Here is a 17,922-nt window from a genome sequence, read left to right as displayed (position 1 = left end):
CTCTAGTTAGTTGCAAAACACAGACTGGAAACAAAGGAATTTCAATTTCCAACTATTTTGGTTCCATATTTATAATTCATACAGTAGCAACATAAAACATATATTTTACTATTATTTATTTACTATTTTTGGTGTAACTACGCACTAAATTTGAATAATTCAAACGGTTTTATATGGCATGTTTTGGTATTGTCCTTTAAACGTGGTATTTAAAGGGTAACATATATTGAGATACAGTATTAAGAATAGGGCCCGCCATCCAGTTGGCCGTGACTTTGTAACACTTACTAGCCTTGTGTTCTAATAATGTCAACCTATTGTCCCAATAATTGAACACCCTCCGAAATAATAAATGAAACCTTATGATGTGGTCTCTGGATATTACTTATCGGGTAAGCAGAGATTGCAAGAATTATTGTAGATTGCAAATGAATGACAAATTGATGACAACCTGGTTTTAATGAATACTCCGTAAACCCTTATTAAGAAATCAATGCGCCTGCGGTCATACACCACCACTTACGTTTAAATAACCGCACCAGTGCCCTTTTTTATAGGAATTTTGCTATATACCAGCTTTAAAATTCAAGCGTTGTACGTATTCGACTTACATTAAAAAAATTATGTACCAACTCTTCGCTCGTGTTTGCCAGAAACCTAATGTGTTGTTACTCTGTGACGTCATTATGGACCGAAAAGTAGTTTCCAATTGCATCATAAATAAATAAAGAGTTGTTGCGATTTTAATTATTCCAATTGCTCTGTTTTGTCAATACAGCTGCAAATGTGTTAGTGTGGATGTTGCTGTACACCACCCATTTTTTTAAATACACGGTTTCTACACTTATTCCTGCCAGGTCATCCAGCAATTGTGCATAGTAAAAGGATATCTTAGTGGGATATAACAATAATTTCTACAAAGACCAGGAAAAAAAATCAATTCCTATCCAATTTTTTTAATATAAATTATGCATGAATTACGGGTTCCAAGTTGCGAATGGTTGCGGGTACGTCGTCATTCCCTAAGTAATATACCGGTAGCCATTACCTGTAATATGTACCCAGGTGGCAATGGTACATCAGATAATGTACTGCAGTTTGTGAAGTACTGTGTATAATTATAAACCATAGCTTCCTAGATTAGATCAAGCTTCGTAGTCTATTACAAACATGAGCATATAAGGGATCAATAAAAAGAGAAAAAAGGTTCCTGTATATACTCTATCCACACGTTCTGACATTGCTTCACTTATTCAAGATGGCGCTTCCAGGGTCCACGCTTGGTTTTGTAGTTGCCGCCCCGACCACGCAGCTTCCATTGTCTGCTGATGTGCTTTCTGAGCTTCCCTACAACTCAACCGATACTGGGGCTCTGAAAATTCTCATCCCCGACAATCAGATGCAAGGACGAACTCCGCCAACTACTACAACAGCTCCATCTATGTGTATCTTATCGCCGCCAGATCACTTTGAAAATGTGGTCGTCCCATCAATCTACATTGTCATCTGCATCGTCGGTCTTCTCGGCAACGGAGTAGTCCTTGGCCTTTTACTCAGACCAGATCATAGTCATATACATGGCAATAAACCATCTGTGACCAACATACTGGTTATCAATTTGGCGTTAGCTGACTTTATTTTTGTAGGGGCGCTTCCATTTTGGATTACTGAGAGATTTCTGCGTGGAAGGTGAGTAAGCTTCGATATTTTTGCATTTTTTTTCTCGTTTATTAATCAAACATACATTGTACTTCAGGAAGGTTTTATTCGAAATTTGTTTAGTTACCATCATGTTTAGTTCATTAGTGTGTATGGTCTTGGTTTATAAATTTTTTAAACTACATACTCTCTGGTAACAGCAAAATGGTACAATAGTAACAGTAGCTGCATCTAATATTTATAAACTTGGTTTCGTTTGACTTCCTAGTAAACATCATAAATGCTCAACTGCAACCGCCTGTTTTAAAGCTTGTTTAGCAGAAAATAAACACCAGCGATTTTTGCTGCTTTGATTAGTTTTCAGACAAATATTTCTAAATTTTCGCTACCGTAATCGAAGAGACAAATAAAAGTTATTATTATTATATATACACTGTAATAGTAGGGTGAGAAAATGGGACACCTTTTCATTCTATTTTCTCGGCTCATATGGTAGTAAATCAAAAATATTTCAAGAATTATTTACCCGTATTCTCACGACTCTCATATACAGTTGTTAATTGTTTAAATCACGATTAGGATATTTGGATGTTATGTTCTAAAGGTGTCCCATCTCCCCCACCCTACTATAATACATGCACCAACTGCGGCCTTATATGAATGGTGGGCATTTTCCCGACGCCTGGCAATCCATTAACTTTGACGTCTTGAAGCTCACGATAAGTGATATAAATCACACCGTGTAAATGTACAGATTAAAACGCAAGCTCAGAGTCTACTACCTTCAGCTTAATCCCTTAATAAGTTAATGCAACCGTAAATCAAGCAATGTGAATGCTGCGAGACCATCATGATCAATAGTTTTATTAATCGAACAGATACGACTTCACTCTAAATAGGGCAATCTCGTGGAAAAGACACTAAAATATTGTAGTAATGATTGACTAATGCACCGTTTTTAAGATAAATAATTTACGACGGGTGGCCGGTAAATAGAAAAGATCTGATGGGTGGGATTTTTACATAATAGCAGGAGGGCCCAACTGCGGTCGCCTAATTACCGGCCTTGTCATTGTGATGATACTGTTTACGTCAAAGGTCGATTCACATTATGACCAGCAGTGCAAATGAAATGGTTCCCTGACGCGTTAAAACCGGGCAAATATTATACGTTTACCGGTACTGCGATTGTAAGATAATTCTACATTTTTAATTTAAAATGACAGTTCTTTTAACTTCAAGGTTGTTACTGTCATAAATGAAATAAAATTACGAATCGATATTTACCTCCTTACTTTACTGAAATTCAAAATTCTTCGATCTGGTGACGCCGGGTTAAATATTATTTTATTTCTACGTTTTCAGTTGGATTTTTGGAAACTTTGGATGTAAGTTTCTAAGTTTTATTTCCCTGCTGAATTTGTATGGGAGCGTCTTCTTCCTCGTGGCAATGGGAATTGACCGGTACTTGGCAGTCGTCTTCGCAGTCCGTGCAAGGAATTACCGAACACCTAGGAATGCCATTCGAGTCTGCATAGGAATTTGGCTCTTCGCGAGCATCATTGCCGCTCAAGCTCTCGTCTACAGAGAAGTATGACGTCATGTGTCGGATGACGTAATCGCATTAGCTCTATGACATGACAAAGCACGGACCACATAATGGGATCTTGTAGTTTGAATAATCACATTGGTGGCTGTATTGAGCGAGCGTATTCGATTAGTCCCGGTACACAACCGCCTTAAACCGGTTAACGGTTCAATAAACACAACATTTCGATAAACTGTTCGAAACCCGCCAAAATTGGCTTTATATAAGACTTTCGAACATTTAGCATTAACTCGAAAGCTAATTAGGGAAAACTTGCCGTTTACGTCAAGATCAAAACACTAACAAAGCATCACTATACAATTAGATACAAACGAGCGGGAACAAAAGTCATTGATGAATCTCACTTCATTGATTCCACAGATCTGCGTAAACGGTGACGTTTCTCGATGCTTGTGGCACCTGCCTGGTGGGGACGCATATCAGATTGCGTATTTCGTTACCAGGACAGCACTGGGATTCTTTCTGCCAGTATTTGTGATCATATACTGCTACAGCTTTATCATTATTTCGCTAAGACGTAGATCCAGGAATATGTCTGCTAGCGGTGTGAGGATAACGAACCAACAACAAAAGGTGAGAATCAATTACTTGCTACAACATATAGTAGGGTAAGGGAAGATGAGACACCTTTAGCAAATATTATCTAAATATCCTAAACGTGTTTTAAACAATTAACAGCAACGTTCAATAGGAGTCGCGACTCGCGAGAATACGGTTTTATAATACCTTGAATGTTTTTTTGCTTGTACTGCTATAAATGGGGCCAGAAAATAGAGTTAAAAGGTGTCCCCCATCCTTCCCCACCCTACTGTATTATATGAGCAACATTCATTTTTATAACTTATTCGTCGGTCACGGGCACCAAAACGAATACATTTGTGAATGAATGAATATAGTAGGCAATAAAAATTATCTATTGTAAACAAACACAAATAGTTATTTTAACCGTCCCAGAACGAAAACCATTTACGCGCCCCGATTTATCTGGCATTGGAAACCTGTGAATTAAATTATTTAGATTACAAGCTATATAGTAATAAGTTTTTTACGAGCAATCATATTTTAATTGCATGCAAGCAACGCGATAAACCAACCGTGTAATACGCAGCTATAAGCTTAATATCAATGGGACCCGGGTTCACATATATGGTCAAATAATCCATCAGAGATTAATTCATTTATTGATACATTCCTACATACGAACGTATGGAGTGGCCATATATCTTACATAATTCACCTCGCTATACGTTACCACCATTACACCTCAGTTCGATTTATTTCAAATTTAACAGGAATCGATAACGATACGTCAAAATGTTACAGTTACGATAGAGATGAGAACGTTTGTACGTATAATAATCCCGGGTTTATCGATCGCTTTTAATAAAGCCGTTGCAATATAAATTAAACCGTTCCAAAAATCATGCCATTTGTATATGTACTATATACTGATCGTTAAAACAAAGGTATATACATATATATATATACCGGTTTTATTACAGCTTTTTTGTTTTGCAACGGGAGGAAATAACATTCATGCGTTTGTTTAATGCTGTTTAAAGCTTGTGGTATTGCTATCGCGCTCTGCATCAAACTATTGCTTTTTTGTTTCAACCGATTTTTAAATGTACGATGCCTGTTAGTATTAAAAGTTACTCTTTGTATAAATGAAACGTTTTTATCCTCCCGTGGTTGAACAAGTACAGTATTGTATTCTAACACAAGTACGTGTCCTATATTTCGAGTTATCATGTATTTTACTTAATGGGTAAGTATTATTTAGGAACATATGTTTTAATGCATGGTAGACAATTTAGACAACCCATAAGGGACAACTGGGTTGGAGCGATTGCCGTTAAATGTCTCCTCAAGGACACACACGTGGCCACATAGAATACTTGGCGACTCAAATAAGTGCTATTCCGAAATCTATATAAGCCACTATAAATAATAATGTGCAATAACGCAGCACGTTATGTAGGGATAAATAAGTGATAAGCATGAGAATGTTCTAAGCGTTACGTTTGCCATGTAACTCACGCGCCTGGATTGAAATGACGTTTGGAATCCAACATTAATCATTCATAAGAGTTAACCAAAATTTAAGTGTTTAGCTATGGCACATCCGCTGATAAATATCTACCAAAAATACGTGCATAAAGTTTAGAATAATTAACCATGGCAAGATTTGAATACTGACTTTTTTATCTATATTTTGCATACAGAGCGACGTTTATACACATATATAAGTAGGATGGGGGAAGACGGGACACCTTTAACACATAATATCCAAATATCCTGATCGTGTTTTAAACAATTACCAACGGTATATGGCAGTCGTGACGATGAGGTTTTACAATTCTTTAAATGTTCTAAAATGGGACGATAAAATAGAATGAAAAGATGTCCCAACTTCCCCTGATCGTGTTTTAAACAATTACAACTGTCTATGGGAGTCGTGAGGATACCGTTTGGTAATTCTTTGAATGTTTTTGGTTTATTACCAAATGTGACGATAAAATAGAATGAAAAAAGCTGTCCCATCTTCTCCGACCCTCCTATATTTATATATTAAAGAAACTAAATTAGCATGATGCTCAGTATTTCTTTTATAATGTGTATATACCTGTATATATGGATCTAACAGCGCCATATATCTAATACAGGTTACACGTTTAATATTAGCTGTGGTAAGTTTGTTCGTCGTATGCTGGCTTCCCAATCATATTGTGACAGTGATTAATGCGCTTACATTGCATGACATTGAACTACAATACAAACTTCATCTACCGGTAAGTAGTTGTGTTTTAACGCATGTATACCGTTTTTTATCCCATTTTCCCCAACCTTGTTTTAACAAACAACATTGCTGTTTAAAGTCAGGGTGACACGATTATATAATAATTTAAACATTCTCTGTTTACTATCAATTGCCTAGACACAAGAAAACGAAAACATGAACCATCTTACCCCAACCACATATGCAATTAAAAATCTCCTTGGTTTAGTTTCACCTCTATAAGTTGCTATTTACGATTATAATTCTGAAACATTGGGTTTACCATTTATTCGATCTTTGTATTGTAACTAAGACAACTGTCAAGTTTGGTGTAAATTCGGTTTATACAATTTTGCTGCTAACACATTTTACTTTGATCTCCACATTCATGTGTAATATGTTAATAAAAGTTTATTTACTGTAAGTCGTCGTCTATATAGTTGCCTTATATATGAATTCTATTTTACTTTATAGCTGTCCAATATATAGTGCCTAATGTGCGGCTAAACAAAAGTCAATATACGCTAAAATTGCGAAGCGTAACATTTTCTTGTGGGACGTTTTAACAGACCGCTAGCTTGATATCGACTTGTTTGGCCTACGCTAATTCCAGCATTAACCCCGTGCTCTACGCGCTGATGAAAGAAGATGTGAGGCTGCAGCTTATTGAACTGGTAAATGAGTTGTTGTTGTTTTTGGTCACCTCTAATAGGGTATGGGAAGATGGGGGACACTTTTAGCACATAATATTAAAATATCTTGATCGTGTTTTAAACAATTAACAACGGTTTATGTTAGTCGTACAAGGATACGGATTTCTTTGTTTACTATCAAATGTGACGAGTTAATAGAACAAAAAGGTGTCCCATCTTCCCCCACCTTACTATATAAGAGTTATATATGGCTATGTATGCATAATTTTATAGTGAGCCAAAACATGATTCATTTAGAAGTTCTTCGTCGTGTGTGCTCCTCTTTTAAAGCATTAATACTTAAATACGTTTAGTCCTGGAAAGTCGGGGTCCATACAGTCTGCTGCCTACCTTTTAGTCCATTAGCTTAATCCAGCTTGCGGTTTAAAGTCCCTTAACGTTAAAGGACAGAATATTTAATGTAATGCATCAACAGCCCAAATTGAGTGAATTATGCGAAACAACACACTTACTTTGGTGTTTAGTTCTGCACAACACGCATTGGGATTTGAGTAAAAGCTTGTACAAAGCATTTACTGTGAACACGGTGAGAGTTGTAGAAAATTGTAACTATACAATTTCGTTGTTTTAGATTCGAAAGACTTGTGGTTGTGCAAAAAAAGAAAATCCGAATCGGTTGCCATCGCAACCGCACAAACCTTCCGAAGAGGATGAACAGCGACGTCAAGCGACATTAGAGTTCGTTATAAGTTTACGTTACAAAGTTAAAAAAAACACATTTTTATTCTGGCATGAGTTGTGCCTTGGACGTACGCTCATCGAAATAGCAGCAGAATAAGTTTAATTTCGTAAATCACGCATTTTCCAATTCAATTTGTGCTCGCTCAAAAAGTAATTATCGTATCAATTAGCACTGTACTGAAATTTTTAACGCGCCCATGATTTTTGTACAGGGCAAGTAATTTATAATTACAGTTCGATCGTCAACCCAACTTTGGCCGTAACGATTCACCCGTTAATTGCTCCGTGGTGCATTAGTTTTTCCGGTGGCAGGCTCAACTGTCAACATAATAAATCTTGCATGTCATGTTTAAAACCATTATACGTTTTCAGTGCTCTTAACCGCCGACGTGAGGATAAAGTTGAAACTGTTCTACCTCCGTCAGACGACGCTAATGACACACTTCTTGATTCGACGGGATCCCCATATCCAGCACAACGTACAAGTGATGATCAACTAAGTGCAGAAAGCAAGCAACCCATAGATACCATGGTCATCAGCAACGAGTCTCCAGCTATCACAAAGGCAGCAACACACGTTTGATGTTTCATGTCTCCCAGCTACGTCATCCATCATCACTAACGTCACCAAAACACGTAGCTTGTGTGTACAAATAAAAATTAAATGTACAGACAAACGAGATGTTGTATATATATTGCATTCAAATAAATTAAACCCTTTCGCCATTGTGTATAAGCATAAACTTGTATTTATTTCTTCATGTACAATAATCAAAATAAATTTGACAAAGGAAAGGAAATAAAATGTACCACATATGCGGTAAGGTGAGATACTGTTAGTGTTAGCATCTATTCCCGATATTTGCTGGTTGTGTTTTATTAATAACGTTCTTTTTGAATCGTAGGGACTACGGGTTTATAATTATGTAAACGGCCTTTGTTTACTGCCAAATAGGACGAGAAAAGAGGATAAAAAAGTGTTCTCCTTTACCGTTCGAGGATGACCCGGCTCAAAAGCTCAATGCTGTTACTTTGACTAAGGTGTCTTCTTGGGAACTGTGCCTAATGCCAACTTCGTGGTCACTGATTGAGTGTCTAATGTAGCAATTATACACGTATCGGAATCAATTACCGAGAAAGTTTCATTAATGCGGAAGTGTGCTGGGACTCGTGCAAGTGGTGCATTTCATGCACCAGATGTAGTTCCCGGGCCTCAGTTCTCTGTCTTCGATTCCGTAACAAAATGTTCCTATTGTTCCTGACAAGTAGACCACGGGTATAAAGTCATTAAGTCTGAGATGTGACCACGCATATAAAAGTCATCAAGCCTGAGATGTGATTTTGTTGGTGCGTTTAACTTAGAAACTGTTGCTTTCAAAAGGGACCTATTAACTAAAACCTTATAAATTTTGGTGAAAAAAAAACATAAAAGTACAGATATTTTAATATTTAATAATAGTTGCCGCATGTCAATATTTTATAGATTGGCGTAAAAATGCCGAAGTTGTTTAAATCCCCTAACAAAGAATGCTGCAGGGTACCATAACCTTTGTTACACAAATTTCGTGACGTTTGTTTGTGACGTAAATGAATCAATTTTGTTTTTCATTTTAAATATATTTTGTTTCTTTTTGACTGTAAAAAAACATTGTAATTTACGAATTTATCATAACTTTTTTAATGTAAACAGCTACTTTAATTATTCAGCGATCTATTTGTTATCTTTGGTGCGGAGTAACACGAAACTGCTCTGACGTCATAAACGTCCGCGATCACGAGTCTCGTGATCCGTGAAAGACATTCTCAGTTTTCGCTCGAACACTTCGTTTGACATAAAAGGTGGGTCTGTGTAAAATATGTATTCTCAAATTAGTAAAGAAGACGCCGTAAAGAAAGTAATTATGAACAATCAACAACAGTCAACTGTGCACGATGCTGCAGGTAATTGCGAAATATTTAACAACAATATTCAACTATTGTGATTACAGATATTAGATAGTCATATTACCATTTTTAATTAGTTATAGATAGCTTTAAATCAAGGACTTTTAAGTGTTCCCATTTGTATAATAAGGTTAACGTATATCCACACCGAGTTTCTTTTAACGTTAAGCACATAGCTGTATAATAACCAATGGCTTTCATTTATTTAATCCAATATTGGGCTTATGCATGTCCCAAATTGTATTCCACTGTTTTTCATTTTTTTATTGAGTGCTTTTTATGATTTTTCAACTTTTTATTTTTTGAATTTTTTATTTTGTGTGTTTTTTAGACCGCATTAAATCTTACTTTGTAGCGTTAGGTGAACTAGCTCATCGTGAATATCAATCTGGTGATTACGAAAATGCTGAAAGACACTGCATGCAGTTATGGCAACAAGAACCAGATAATACCGGAGTTCTACTTCTTCTCAGCTCAATCCATTTCCAATGTCGAAGACTAGATAAGTATGTTGTGTTGTCTAAACTATTTTCTTTTTTGAATCTTTATGTATAAGTTCTTTCTTTTGTAATGTTTAATTTGATTTTAACTATCCACTAATTGCATTCCTATAGCAACAGGTTAAATGTTCATGATTAAGATAATTGCGGCATATAATCTGTTCCACTTTACAGATCTGCATACTTTTCGAAACATGCAATAAAAACCAACCCAATGTTGGCTGAAGCTTACTCAAATCTGGGTAACGTTTATAAAGAACGCGGACAATTGCAAGAAGCTTTGGATCATTACAGGTTAATAAGCAAATAAACTATGACTTGTAACTATGTTAATGGAGAAACAAGGTATTGGTGTTAGAAAGTTCACAAACGTAACCCCTAAACTAGAACTGTAACATATTACCCAATCTCTCTTTGAACATTATTAGCACAAATTTAGGGCACTCACTATGTTTAAAACTATAACACTGATTTATAAATTGTTTACAGACATGCTGTGAGGTTGAAACCAGATTTCATTGATGGTTACATCAACTTGGCAGCTGCGTTAGTCACTGCTGGTGATCTAGAAGGAGCTGTTCATGCTTACTTCTCCGCTTTACAAATTAACCCTGTAAGTTTTTGTAGGTTGTTTATGAAGATACGTTAGCTGTTCTTATAGTTTAGAGTTTTAACTTTAGCAGCGAATCCATAGGTGCTGTCTGATTGTGGTTTTTTTTTTTTTCAGGAACTGTATTGTGTCAGGAGTGACTTAGGAAATCTACTCAAAGCTTTAGGCCGTTTAGAAGAAGCAAAGGTATACATGAATGGGGATTCCCCATTTATGTCATCATCATTAATATTATGTTTACTATATATAAGTTCAACAGCAGCAGCTTACAAGGTATCAAAAAAGAAAAGATTAGAATTACCTTCTTGTTGAGCTGCTGCTGTTATGAAGGTATATGACGTACATTGCTCACTTGGCCTCAAGTGATGTCAAATTAAATGAAATTAGAAAAGCCATGAGTTCCCCGAGTTAACTAATGTGGGAACGTTGCACAGATATCTTATTTATTCGCAGGGGAGTTTAAACTGCCAAGAAAGGATGGTAAACATTTTAGATAACAGTGCAGTTGTGTGTGGTTAATTCACTTGCATTAGCAATACACAACTGCTGCAATATGAAGCTATGTCGATCGTTATGAAATTGTAAAAAGAAACTTTTGTAATTTGAATGTTTTCTAAGCGGTTGACATAGCAGCGCGACGATGCAAAGCAAAATGCGAGATTGGACAACCTCACATCGAACCATTACCGTCTTATCTGTGGTGAGATCTCGGCGCGTGGTTCGTTTGTTTATTAACAAACCAACTGCATATCTCGATTAGAAAGACAAAATTTGGTAAAAACAAAATTCCTAATGGTTCGTTGTGATGGCGCTAAATTGCACAAAAGAGACCTGGGTTATAGGACGAACTTAATCATTTCATTTCTGACAAAAATTAAAAGTTATTCCTTAAACTTCGATTTTGTTCGTTCTTCCAAGTCTCTTTATTGCCACCTGGTGGCTTATTGAAATATCTGTGCTTCCAACATGGCTTGTATTATTAAAATTTGGACTGTAAGATTTTTCTTTTTAACATGTTTCGGAATGCAATGTATGTCATACTATGCCTTCTGCATGGGTAAGAAGTGGAAAGTAAAGTTTTACTGTAAAGCCTGTTGTGTAATGTGGATCCTACTTCACCTTCTTACCCATGTTAGTGACTAGATTAGTTTAAATTAGAATTACCTATAAAGAAACTTGACAAAACAAGAAACTAACCGACATGTTTGATTTTATTTCTTTTTACGTCATATTGTAAGCGCGCGCCAAAGGTTTCACTGAAGAGGCAAGGAAGATGTGACCTTCGAACGACTTCATTTTTCTGCATAAGTTCTTCGCATAAGACCACGTTAGCCAGTCAGCGGTATAGTATGCACGGGTCATTCATAAAAAGGGAGATTTGGACGTAGCTTGTAAAGTAAATGTAAAATTGGATAGTTTGTTAAATTTAGAGATTTCCAAAAAGTGCAAAGGCGTAAAGCGCGCGGCGATGAAAAACTTGCAGTGTTCCCAGTGATGCGCAATGCGACAAACTTCCCAACGAATCGGCCACTTCTATAAAATCAAATCTGACAATTTTAAAACTGGGCCACGCTATTCTCATGCGTTGTGAAGTTTGTAACTTTATTTCATCCATGCATTACTTGGTAGTTCGGATTTCTCAATTTAGTGAAAGCCTAAAATTATAGTAAACCAAGTAATCATGTTATGAAACTTCTTCCTTCTTGTTTTGAGTTTGCTTTTGATTAACTGCTGATTAAGAAATTGGTTAAAGTTGCTATTTTTTTAAACATTTTATCCCAAAAAAGCAAACTCAAACTCTTCTTTTTACCAACTGTGAGCACTGCTGCATACATGCGTACAAATGTCATAACAATCAAGCTAAAGTGTTCTTTATGCTTCAGGCGTGTTACCTAAAAGCCATTGAAACACAAACCAATTTTGCCGTTGCTTGGAGCAATCTTGGCTGTGTTTTCAACAGTCAAGGTGAAATATGGTTGGCAATTCATCATTTTGAAAAGGTGTGTTAGTCAATTGTAGCTAATTTATATTCGTAACTGCCGAACTTAGACATTTAACAAATTATTATCTTCCAGCACTAACTGGTATTCTGCTGTCAAATTGTAATTTAGGTTTATTTTTGTTCTGTAATGTGTGGTACTTTAAATTTTGTGTAATATTCATAAAAAATATTATGACCATTAATAAAAACATTGTAGTGATGTTTAAATTACCGATTTATTTAAACAGGCTGTGAAATTGGATCCCAATTTTCTGGATGCTTACATCAATCTTGGCAATGTGCTAAAAGAAGCAAGAATATTTGACAGGTAAGGATAACAACATATTACAACCCAAACTGCATACCCTGTGAAAAAGTATGGTGTGACACAATGGTGGTACTGGGATTAAGGATTTAAACTTTACATTACTCTTTAACGCACTATCAACATTTGGTCTGCACAAAGTACCAACCTTAAAGTTTTCATAGCAAGTATACAAGTGTTGCATAATATTGTACCAACAGAGCCGTCGCTGCTTACTTGCGAGCATTAAATTTGTCACCAAACCATGCTGTTGTCCATGGCAACCTTGCTTGTGTTTATTATGAACAAGGACTGGTTGACCTGGCAATTGACACGTACAAGCGAGCAATTGAGCTACAACCCCACTTTCCAGATGCATATTGTAACCTTGCTAATGCTCTCAAAGAAAAAGGTATTTAATTTGTTTGTTTGCTTGACAACTTTATCAAAATATTGTTTTCTACGCGGCTTGATGCTGAAATTCTGAATATGATGTAAACAGGTAAAGTTGGTGATGCAGAGGAATGTTATAACAAGGCATTACGTTTATGCCCAACACATGCTGATTCACTCAACAATCTTGCCAACATTAAACGGGAACAAGGTCTTATTGAAGAGGCAATCGCGTTGTACAGCAAAGCACTTGAGGTAAAGAGTTTTTTCAATTCCTTGAATTTATAAATATATACCAACACCTTTTGTTGGTAGTTTGTAAAAACTGTCCGATATTCAATAGTCACTAAATTCAACTTTTATTTTGTTCAGGTATTTCCTGAGTTTGCTGCAGCTCATTCCAACCTTGCTAGTGTTCTACAACAACAAGGAAAGCTACAAGAAGCTTTGTTACATTATAAAGAAGCAATTCGAATCAGCCCAACTTTTGCAGATGCTTATTCTAACATGGGCAACACATTAAAGGAAATGCAAGATGTACAAGGGGCTATTCAGGTTCGTTTAAATACATTTGAAATCTCAATTAGTATCATTATGTGTGTTTATAATATGTTTGAAGTTGGGAAACATTTTATTATATATTTATGTGAATCTAAAATCGTTATTGTTTTAAAATGTCTAATTTAATTAATAATTATGTTATTGTTATGTAACAATTACCCATTTCACACAGTGTTACACACGTGCGATCCAAATCAACCCAGCGTTTGCCGATGCACATAGCAACCTTGCATCTGTACATAAGGACAGTGGAAGCATTCCTGCTGCCATACAATCCTACAGAACTGCTCTTAAACTCAAGCCAGACTTTCCTGATGCTTATTGTAATCTTGCACACTGTCTGCAGGTGATTACTCATGCCATTTCATTTTATGATGTAATAAATGAAGTGATAAAATACATTCTCTTAACTTCTTTCCTTTTGTAGATAATATGTGATTGGAGTGATTATGATGAAAGAATGAAGAAGTTGGTTTCCATTGTATCCGATCAATTATCAAAGAATCGTCTTCCATCAGTCCATCCACATCACTCCATGTTGTATCCACTCACACATGACTTCAGGAAGGCTATTGCTGCTAGACATGGAGCTCTTTGTCTTGACAAGGTTATTATTTGTATGGATTACCATAGTACAGAAATAGCTTGACTTATACAATACAGAACCTTCCTTTAGATATCTCTTTGCAGACTTCAATTAGATTGCAATGTCTGTAATTCAATTTTGTCTGTCAGCGCTTCTCCCTGCGGCAATAAGGCAAATTATGTCTAAATGCCGGGTCCATGTTTCAATGTAGGATCCAAACCTATCATTACAATGTTCAACTTTCCATTCACAGATCAACATCCTTCATAAACCAGCATACGATCATCCTCGCTCTCTTGCACCCACTAATGGCAAGCTCCGCATCGGATATGTAAGTTCGGACTTTGGCAACCATCCCACCTCCCATCTCATGCAGAGCATTCCTGGTGTTCATGATCTATCTAAAGTTGAGGTAAGAATCTATAGATCCAATATTTTGTATATATCTGTGTATCAAAGTGTATTCACAGTATTACTTATATTCATGTTTCATCTTTATTAAACGTTGCTTTCATCACCAGGTCTTCTGCTATGCACTCAGCCCAGATGACAACACAAACTTCAGGAAAAAGGTTTCCAATGAAGTCGCAAACTTTGTGGATTTATCGCAAATCCAATGTAATGGAAAGGTAGATGCTTTATTCATTTTGCTGTAATAATGTGTGAGCACTGATGTTATTTATTCACTTGTTTAACTTGTATGTAAACTTGCAGGCAGCGGATCGTATTCATCAAGATGGGATTCACATCCTGCTTAATATGAATGGTTATACCAAGGGTGCAAGGAATGAGTTGTTCTCACTTAGACCCGCACCCATCCAAGCAATGTGGTTGGGTTACCCTGGTACAAGTGGCGCAACATTCATGGATTACATCATATCTGATGCTGTGACATCACCATTAGAACTCCGTGATCAATACAGTGAAAAGCTTGCATATATGCCGAACACTTTCTTTATTGGAGATCATGCACAGATGTTTCCCCATCTTAAGGTAGGAATGGATAACTAAATTTTAAGTCCAAAATAAATGTAATTCCACCATCATTATGGATTACTTACCATACATGTACTTGTAATCTTACATATAATATTCCTACATAACTACTTGGAATAGTGCAACAATACTGTTATTTAATTTTTGTTGTTGTTTGTTTAATATGTAATTAACAATTCCAGGAGAAAGCAGTGATAGATGTGAAGGGAGCTGGTGATGGTGACGTCAGTGATAATTGTTGTGTGCTTAACTCAACTGATATGAAGGACACACTTGATTGGTTTGGGGGAATCTCTTATTTGAGTTCAAAAGTCAAAGATGAAGAAGATAAAGAGGTTTGTGATCCAGTATCAACATGTATAGTTCAAACTTCTTGTAATGTACATATTGTTTAATTATGTTGTTTCTTCAAAATTATTGATTAACACACAATAGTAAAGTGAGTGTATGCCCACATTTAATAAAGTTATTGCAGGTTGTTACACCAGTTGTTCCTCTCAACAAATCTGCACATAACATATGCAGTATGATTAAGAACAGTCAACTTACTGTGCAACTTGATGAGTCACACACTGCACAGAATGGATTGGCACTTGTACAGGTCAGTTCAACAAATCTTATAAAATGCTTGTATTCTATAAACTTATTGTATTTTTCAGATACTAATATTAGTTCCATGTTTTATTGAACATTTATATTTTTATCCAGATTGATGCAAAAGCAGCCACCGGTGAGAAACCACCAAGTGGTATAATTGTGTCGAGCAGATCACAATATCGACTTCCAAACAATGCCATTGTGTTTTGTAACTTCAACCAGTTGTACAAGATTGATCCTAGCACACTCATCATGTGGTGTAATGTAAGTTCAAGTGTGGTGATTAAATATACCGGACATCATAATGCATAACCATAGGCAATACTAGTGGTCTGATTGTACCCTGATGTATGGGCAATTCCCTTTTGCCCTACCTTAGAGTCTGAGACAACAGTTGAGAAATTGTATAAACTTAAATCCGAAAATATGTAAAATCTACAACTTGGTATCCAGGATTTGTCTAAATTCTAAAGTAAAACAACTCTATGATAGTTGGGTTCAAACCATTCATAACCAGTCACATTAACATCATGCACCCCACAGATATTGAAGAGAGTTCCCAACAGTGTGTTGTGGCTTCTACGTTTCCCTGCAGTTGGTGAAGCTAATGTGAAGAAGTTTGCACGGCAGACTTGTGGTATCAATGCTAACAGGATTATATTTTCACCTGTTGCACCCAAGGAAGAACATGTAAGACGAGGTCAACTAGCGGATATATGTCTTGATACACCTTTGTGTAATGGTCATACTACAGGTAAGAAAATATTTGTGTTGTTACCTTACATAAATAAAAAAACGTTTGCTTATAAATTAAATAAAAACAGTTTGCTTTTCTATTACACAGTATTACCTGCATACACAGCAATGGTAAAGATGGTGTATTCACTAAAATATGTTTAATTCTTAGCAATGGATGTTTTATGGGCTGGTTGTCCCATGGTCACTTTACCCAAAGAAACTTTAGCGAGTCGTGTTGCCTCCTCGCAACTTGCATGTCTTGGATGTCCGGAACTTATTGCTGAGAATTCACAACAATATGAGGATATTGCTGTAAGACTGGGCACCGATATGGATTAGTAAGTGCTTAAATGCTTTGCTTAAGTTGAAGTAATATCACAACTAACTTGTAACTTTTGTTTTAGTTTAAAATCTGTGCGTGCAAAAGTGTGGCACAGACGAAGCACCAGTCCCCTGTTTAATGTTAAACGTTATGTGTCCGACCTGGAGAAACTTCTATTTAAGATGTGGCGCAAATATGAGAATGGTGAAGACCCCAACCATATAAGCGAGTAGAGGGTTGGAACTTAAAAAACGTGAACGCGAATGACGCGTGACGCTTATCACGCGATGATGTACATTTTCACACTTCGTGTACAGGCCGCTGTTTTGTCGCACGGTGGCGTAAGAGCGCTCCGAGCGGTCTCAATCGGAGCAACACAGCGCAAACTTTCTTATTTTAATCAGTTTTACATTCTATGTGCAACACCCATCAACGAATTGCGATGCATGCCAATATTTGGTGTCTTTCGTTTTGGTGAAAATAAAACAATGACGTCAGCTGAGCTTTACTTACGTGCCCATATTTAATAGTTGGTGTGACTTCCACTGGAGTCCCAAGTTGTATTAGAATAATTTACACTGAATAAATTTGCTGCGAATGTACAAGTACGTGTTTGAAATTCTAAAATGTTAAACGAAAGCAACACCTTGCTTTTAGAAGAGTAGTTTTAACTGACATTTTGGTTGCTGGGTAACCATTAATATGTTGTGTGGTTTATTACAAACAACGGCCTATAGGTCCAGGAAGGAAGACATTTTTTGTGCTAAATAGAGAACGGTATACAATTTCTCACCTTACGCACAGCACGTTGAATTATTTTGAAGTGAAATTTCTTGTCCGCCACGCGCAATTTTTGTTGCCACAACTTGTTAAGTAAGTCAAGAACAGTAGTTTCACTCCTTGCAGTTTCTATTCGTCGACACTTCAATAAATGACGCAGTATCCTTGT

The 17,922-nt window shown here is 36.3% G+C and overlaps 3 protein-coding genes across 4 annotated transcripts in view; all 3 read left to right on the top strand.

Moving 5' to 3' along the window:
• The first annotated feature begins 384 nt into the window (after positions 1-384).
• LOC100184345 (somatostatin receptor type 5) lies at positions 385-9,213 on the top strand. The gene is made up of 7 exons (XM_009860434.3): positions 385-1,689; positions 3,025-3,250; positions 3,629-3,841; positions 5,935-6,060; positions 6,617-6,721; positions 7,332-7,438; positions 7,814-9,213. Exons 1-7 carry the CDS (start codon positions 1,259-1,261, stop codon positions 8,022-8,024), a joined length of 1,419 nt encoding a protein of 472 aa, XP_009858736.1. The 5' UTR covers positions 385-1,258; the 3' UTR covers positions 8,025-9,213.
• Positions 9,214-9,217: 4 nt separating this feature from the next.
• On the top strand, positions 9,218-17,575 carry LOC100181206 (UDP-N-acetylglucosamine--peptide N-acetylglucosaminyltransferase 110 kDa subunit). 2 transcript variants are annotated; one of them, XM_009860267.3, is made up of 21 exons: positions 9,218-9,382; positions 9,741-9,891; positions 10,060-10,179; positions 10,375-10,498; positions 10,613-10,681; positions 12,379-12,495; positions 12,725-12,804; positions 13,002-13,192; positions 13,283-13,428; positions 13,546-13,728; positions 13,907-14,080; positions 14,162-14,341; positions 14,574-14,732; positions 14,842-14,949; positions 15,035-15,313; positions 15,499-15,651; positions 15,792-15,917; positions 16,025-16,177; positions 16,457-16,667; positions 16,821-16,989; positions 17,056-17,575. In XM_009860267.3, the coding sequence occupies exons 1-21, from the start codon at positions 9,298-9,300 to the stop codon at positions 17,204-17,206; spliced, it is 3,129 nt and encodes a 1,042-aa protein (XP_009858569.1). In that variant the 5' UTR covers positions 9,218-9,297; the 3' UTR covers positions 17,207-17,575. The 2 variants fall into 2 exon arrangements, with proteins under 2 accessions (XP_009858569.1, XP_009858570.1); XM_009860268.3 differs by having other exon boundaries at positions 9,229-9,382; positions 9,747-9,891.
• fut8 (Alpha-(1,6)-fucosyltransferase-like) overlaps positions 12,497-17,922 on the top strand; it is a gene marked incomplete at its 5' end in the record, with an annotated part of 36,522 nt that continues 31,096 nt past the window's right edge. The window contains 1 exon segment of the mRNA NM_001135025.1: positions 12,497-12,532. Coding sequence (NP_001128497.1) covers positions 12,524-12,532 — 9 coding nt within the window.

The sequence above is a fragment of the Ciona intestinalis genome, chromosome 5 (assembly GCF_000224145.3).
Source record: "Ciona intestinalis chromosome 5, KH, whole genome shotgun sequence".
Classification (NCBI taxonomy): Eukaryota; Metazoa; Chordata; class Ascidiacea; order Phlebobranchia; family Cionidae; genus Ciona; species Ciona intestinalis.
Note: the sequence above shows the minus strand (reverse complement) of the source record. Positions and strands in the feature narration are given on the sequence as shown.

Coding starts and splice junctions, on each gene's coding strand:
- LOC100184345 (XM_009860434.3), top strand. CDS start 1,259: ATGGCGCTTCCAGGGTCCACGCTTGGTTTTGTAGTTGCCGCCCCGACC. Junction 1,690..3,024: donor GAGAGATTTCTGCGTGGAAG/GTGAGTAAGCTT, acceptor CTACGTTTTCAG/TTGGATTTTTGGAAACTTTG. Junction 6,722..7,331: donor GGCTGCAGCTTATTGAACTG/GTAAATGAGTTG, acceptor TCGTTGTTTTAG/ATTCGAAAGACTTGTGGTTG.
- LOC100181206 (XM_009860267.3), top strand. CDS start 9,298: ATGTATTCTCAAATTAGTAAAGAAGACGCCGTAAAGAAAGTAATTATG. Junction 12,805..13,001: donor GAAGCAAGAATATTTGACAG/GTAAGGATAACA, acceptor TTGTACCAACAG/AGCCGTCGCTGCTTACTTGC. Junction 15,314..15,498: donor AGATGTTTCCCCATCTTAAG/GTAGGAATGGAT, acceptor TAACAATTCCAG/GAGAAAGCAGTGATAGATGT.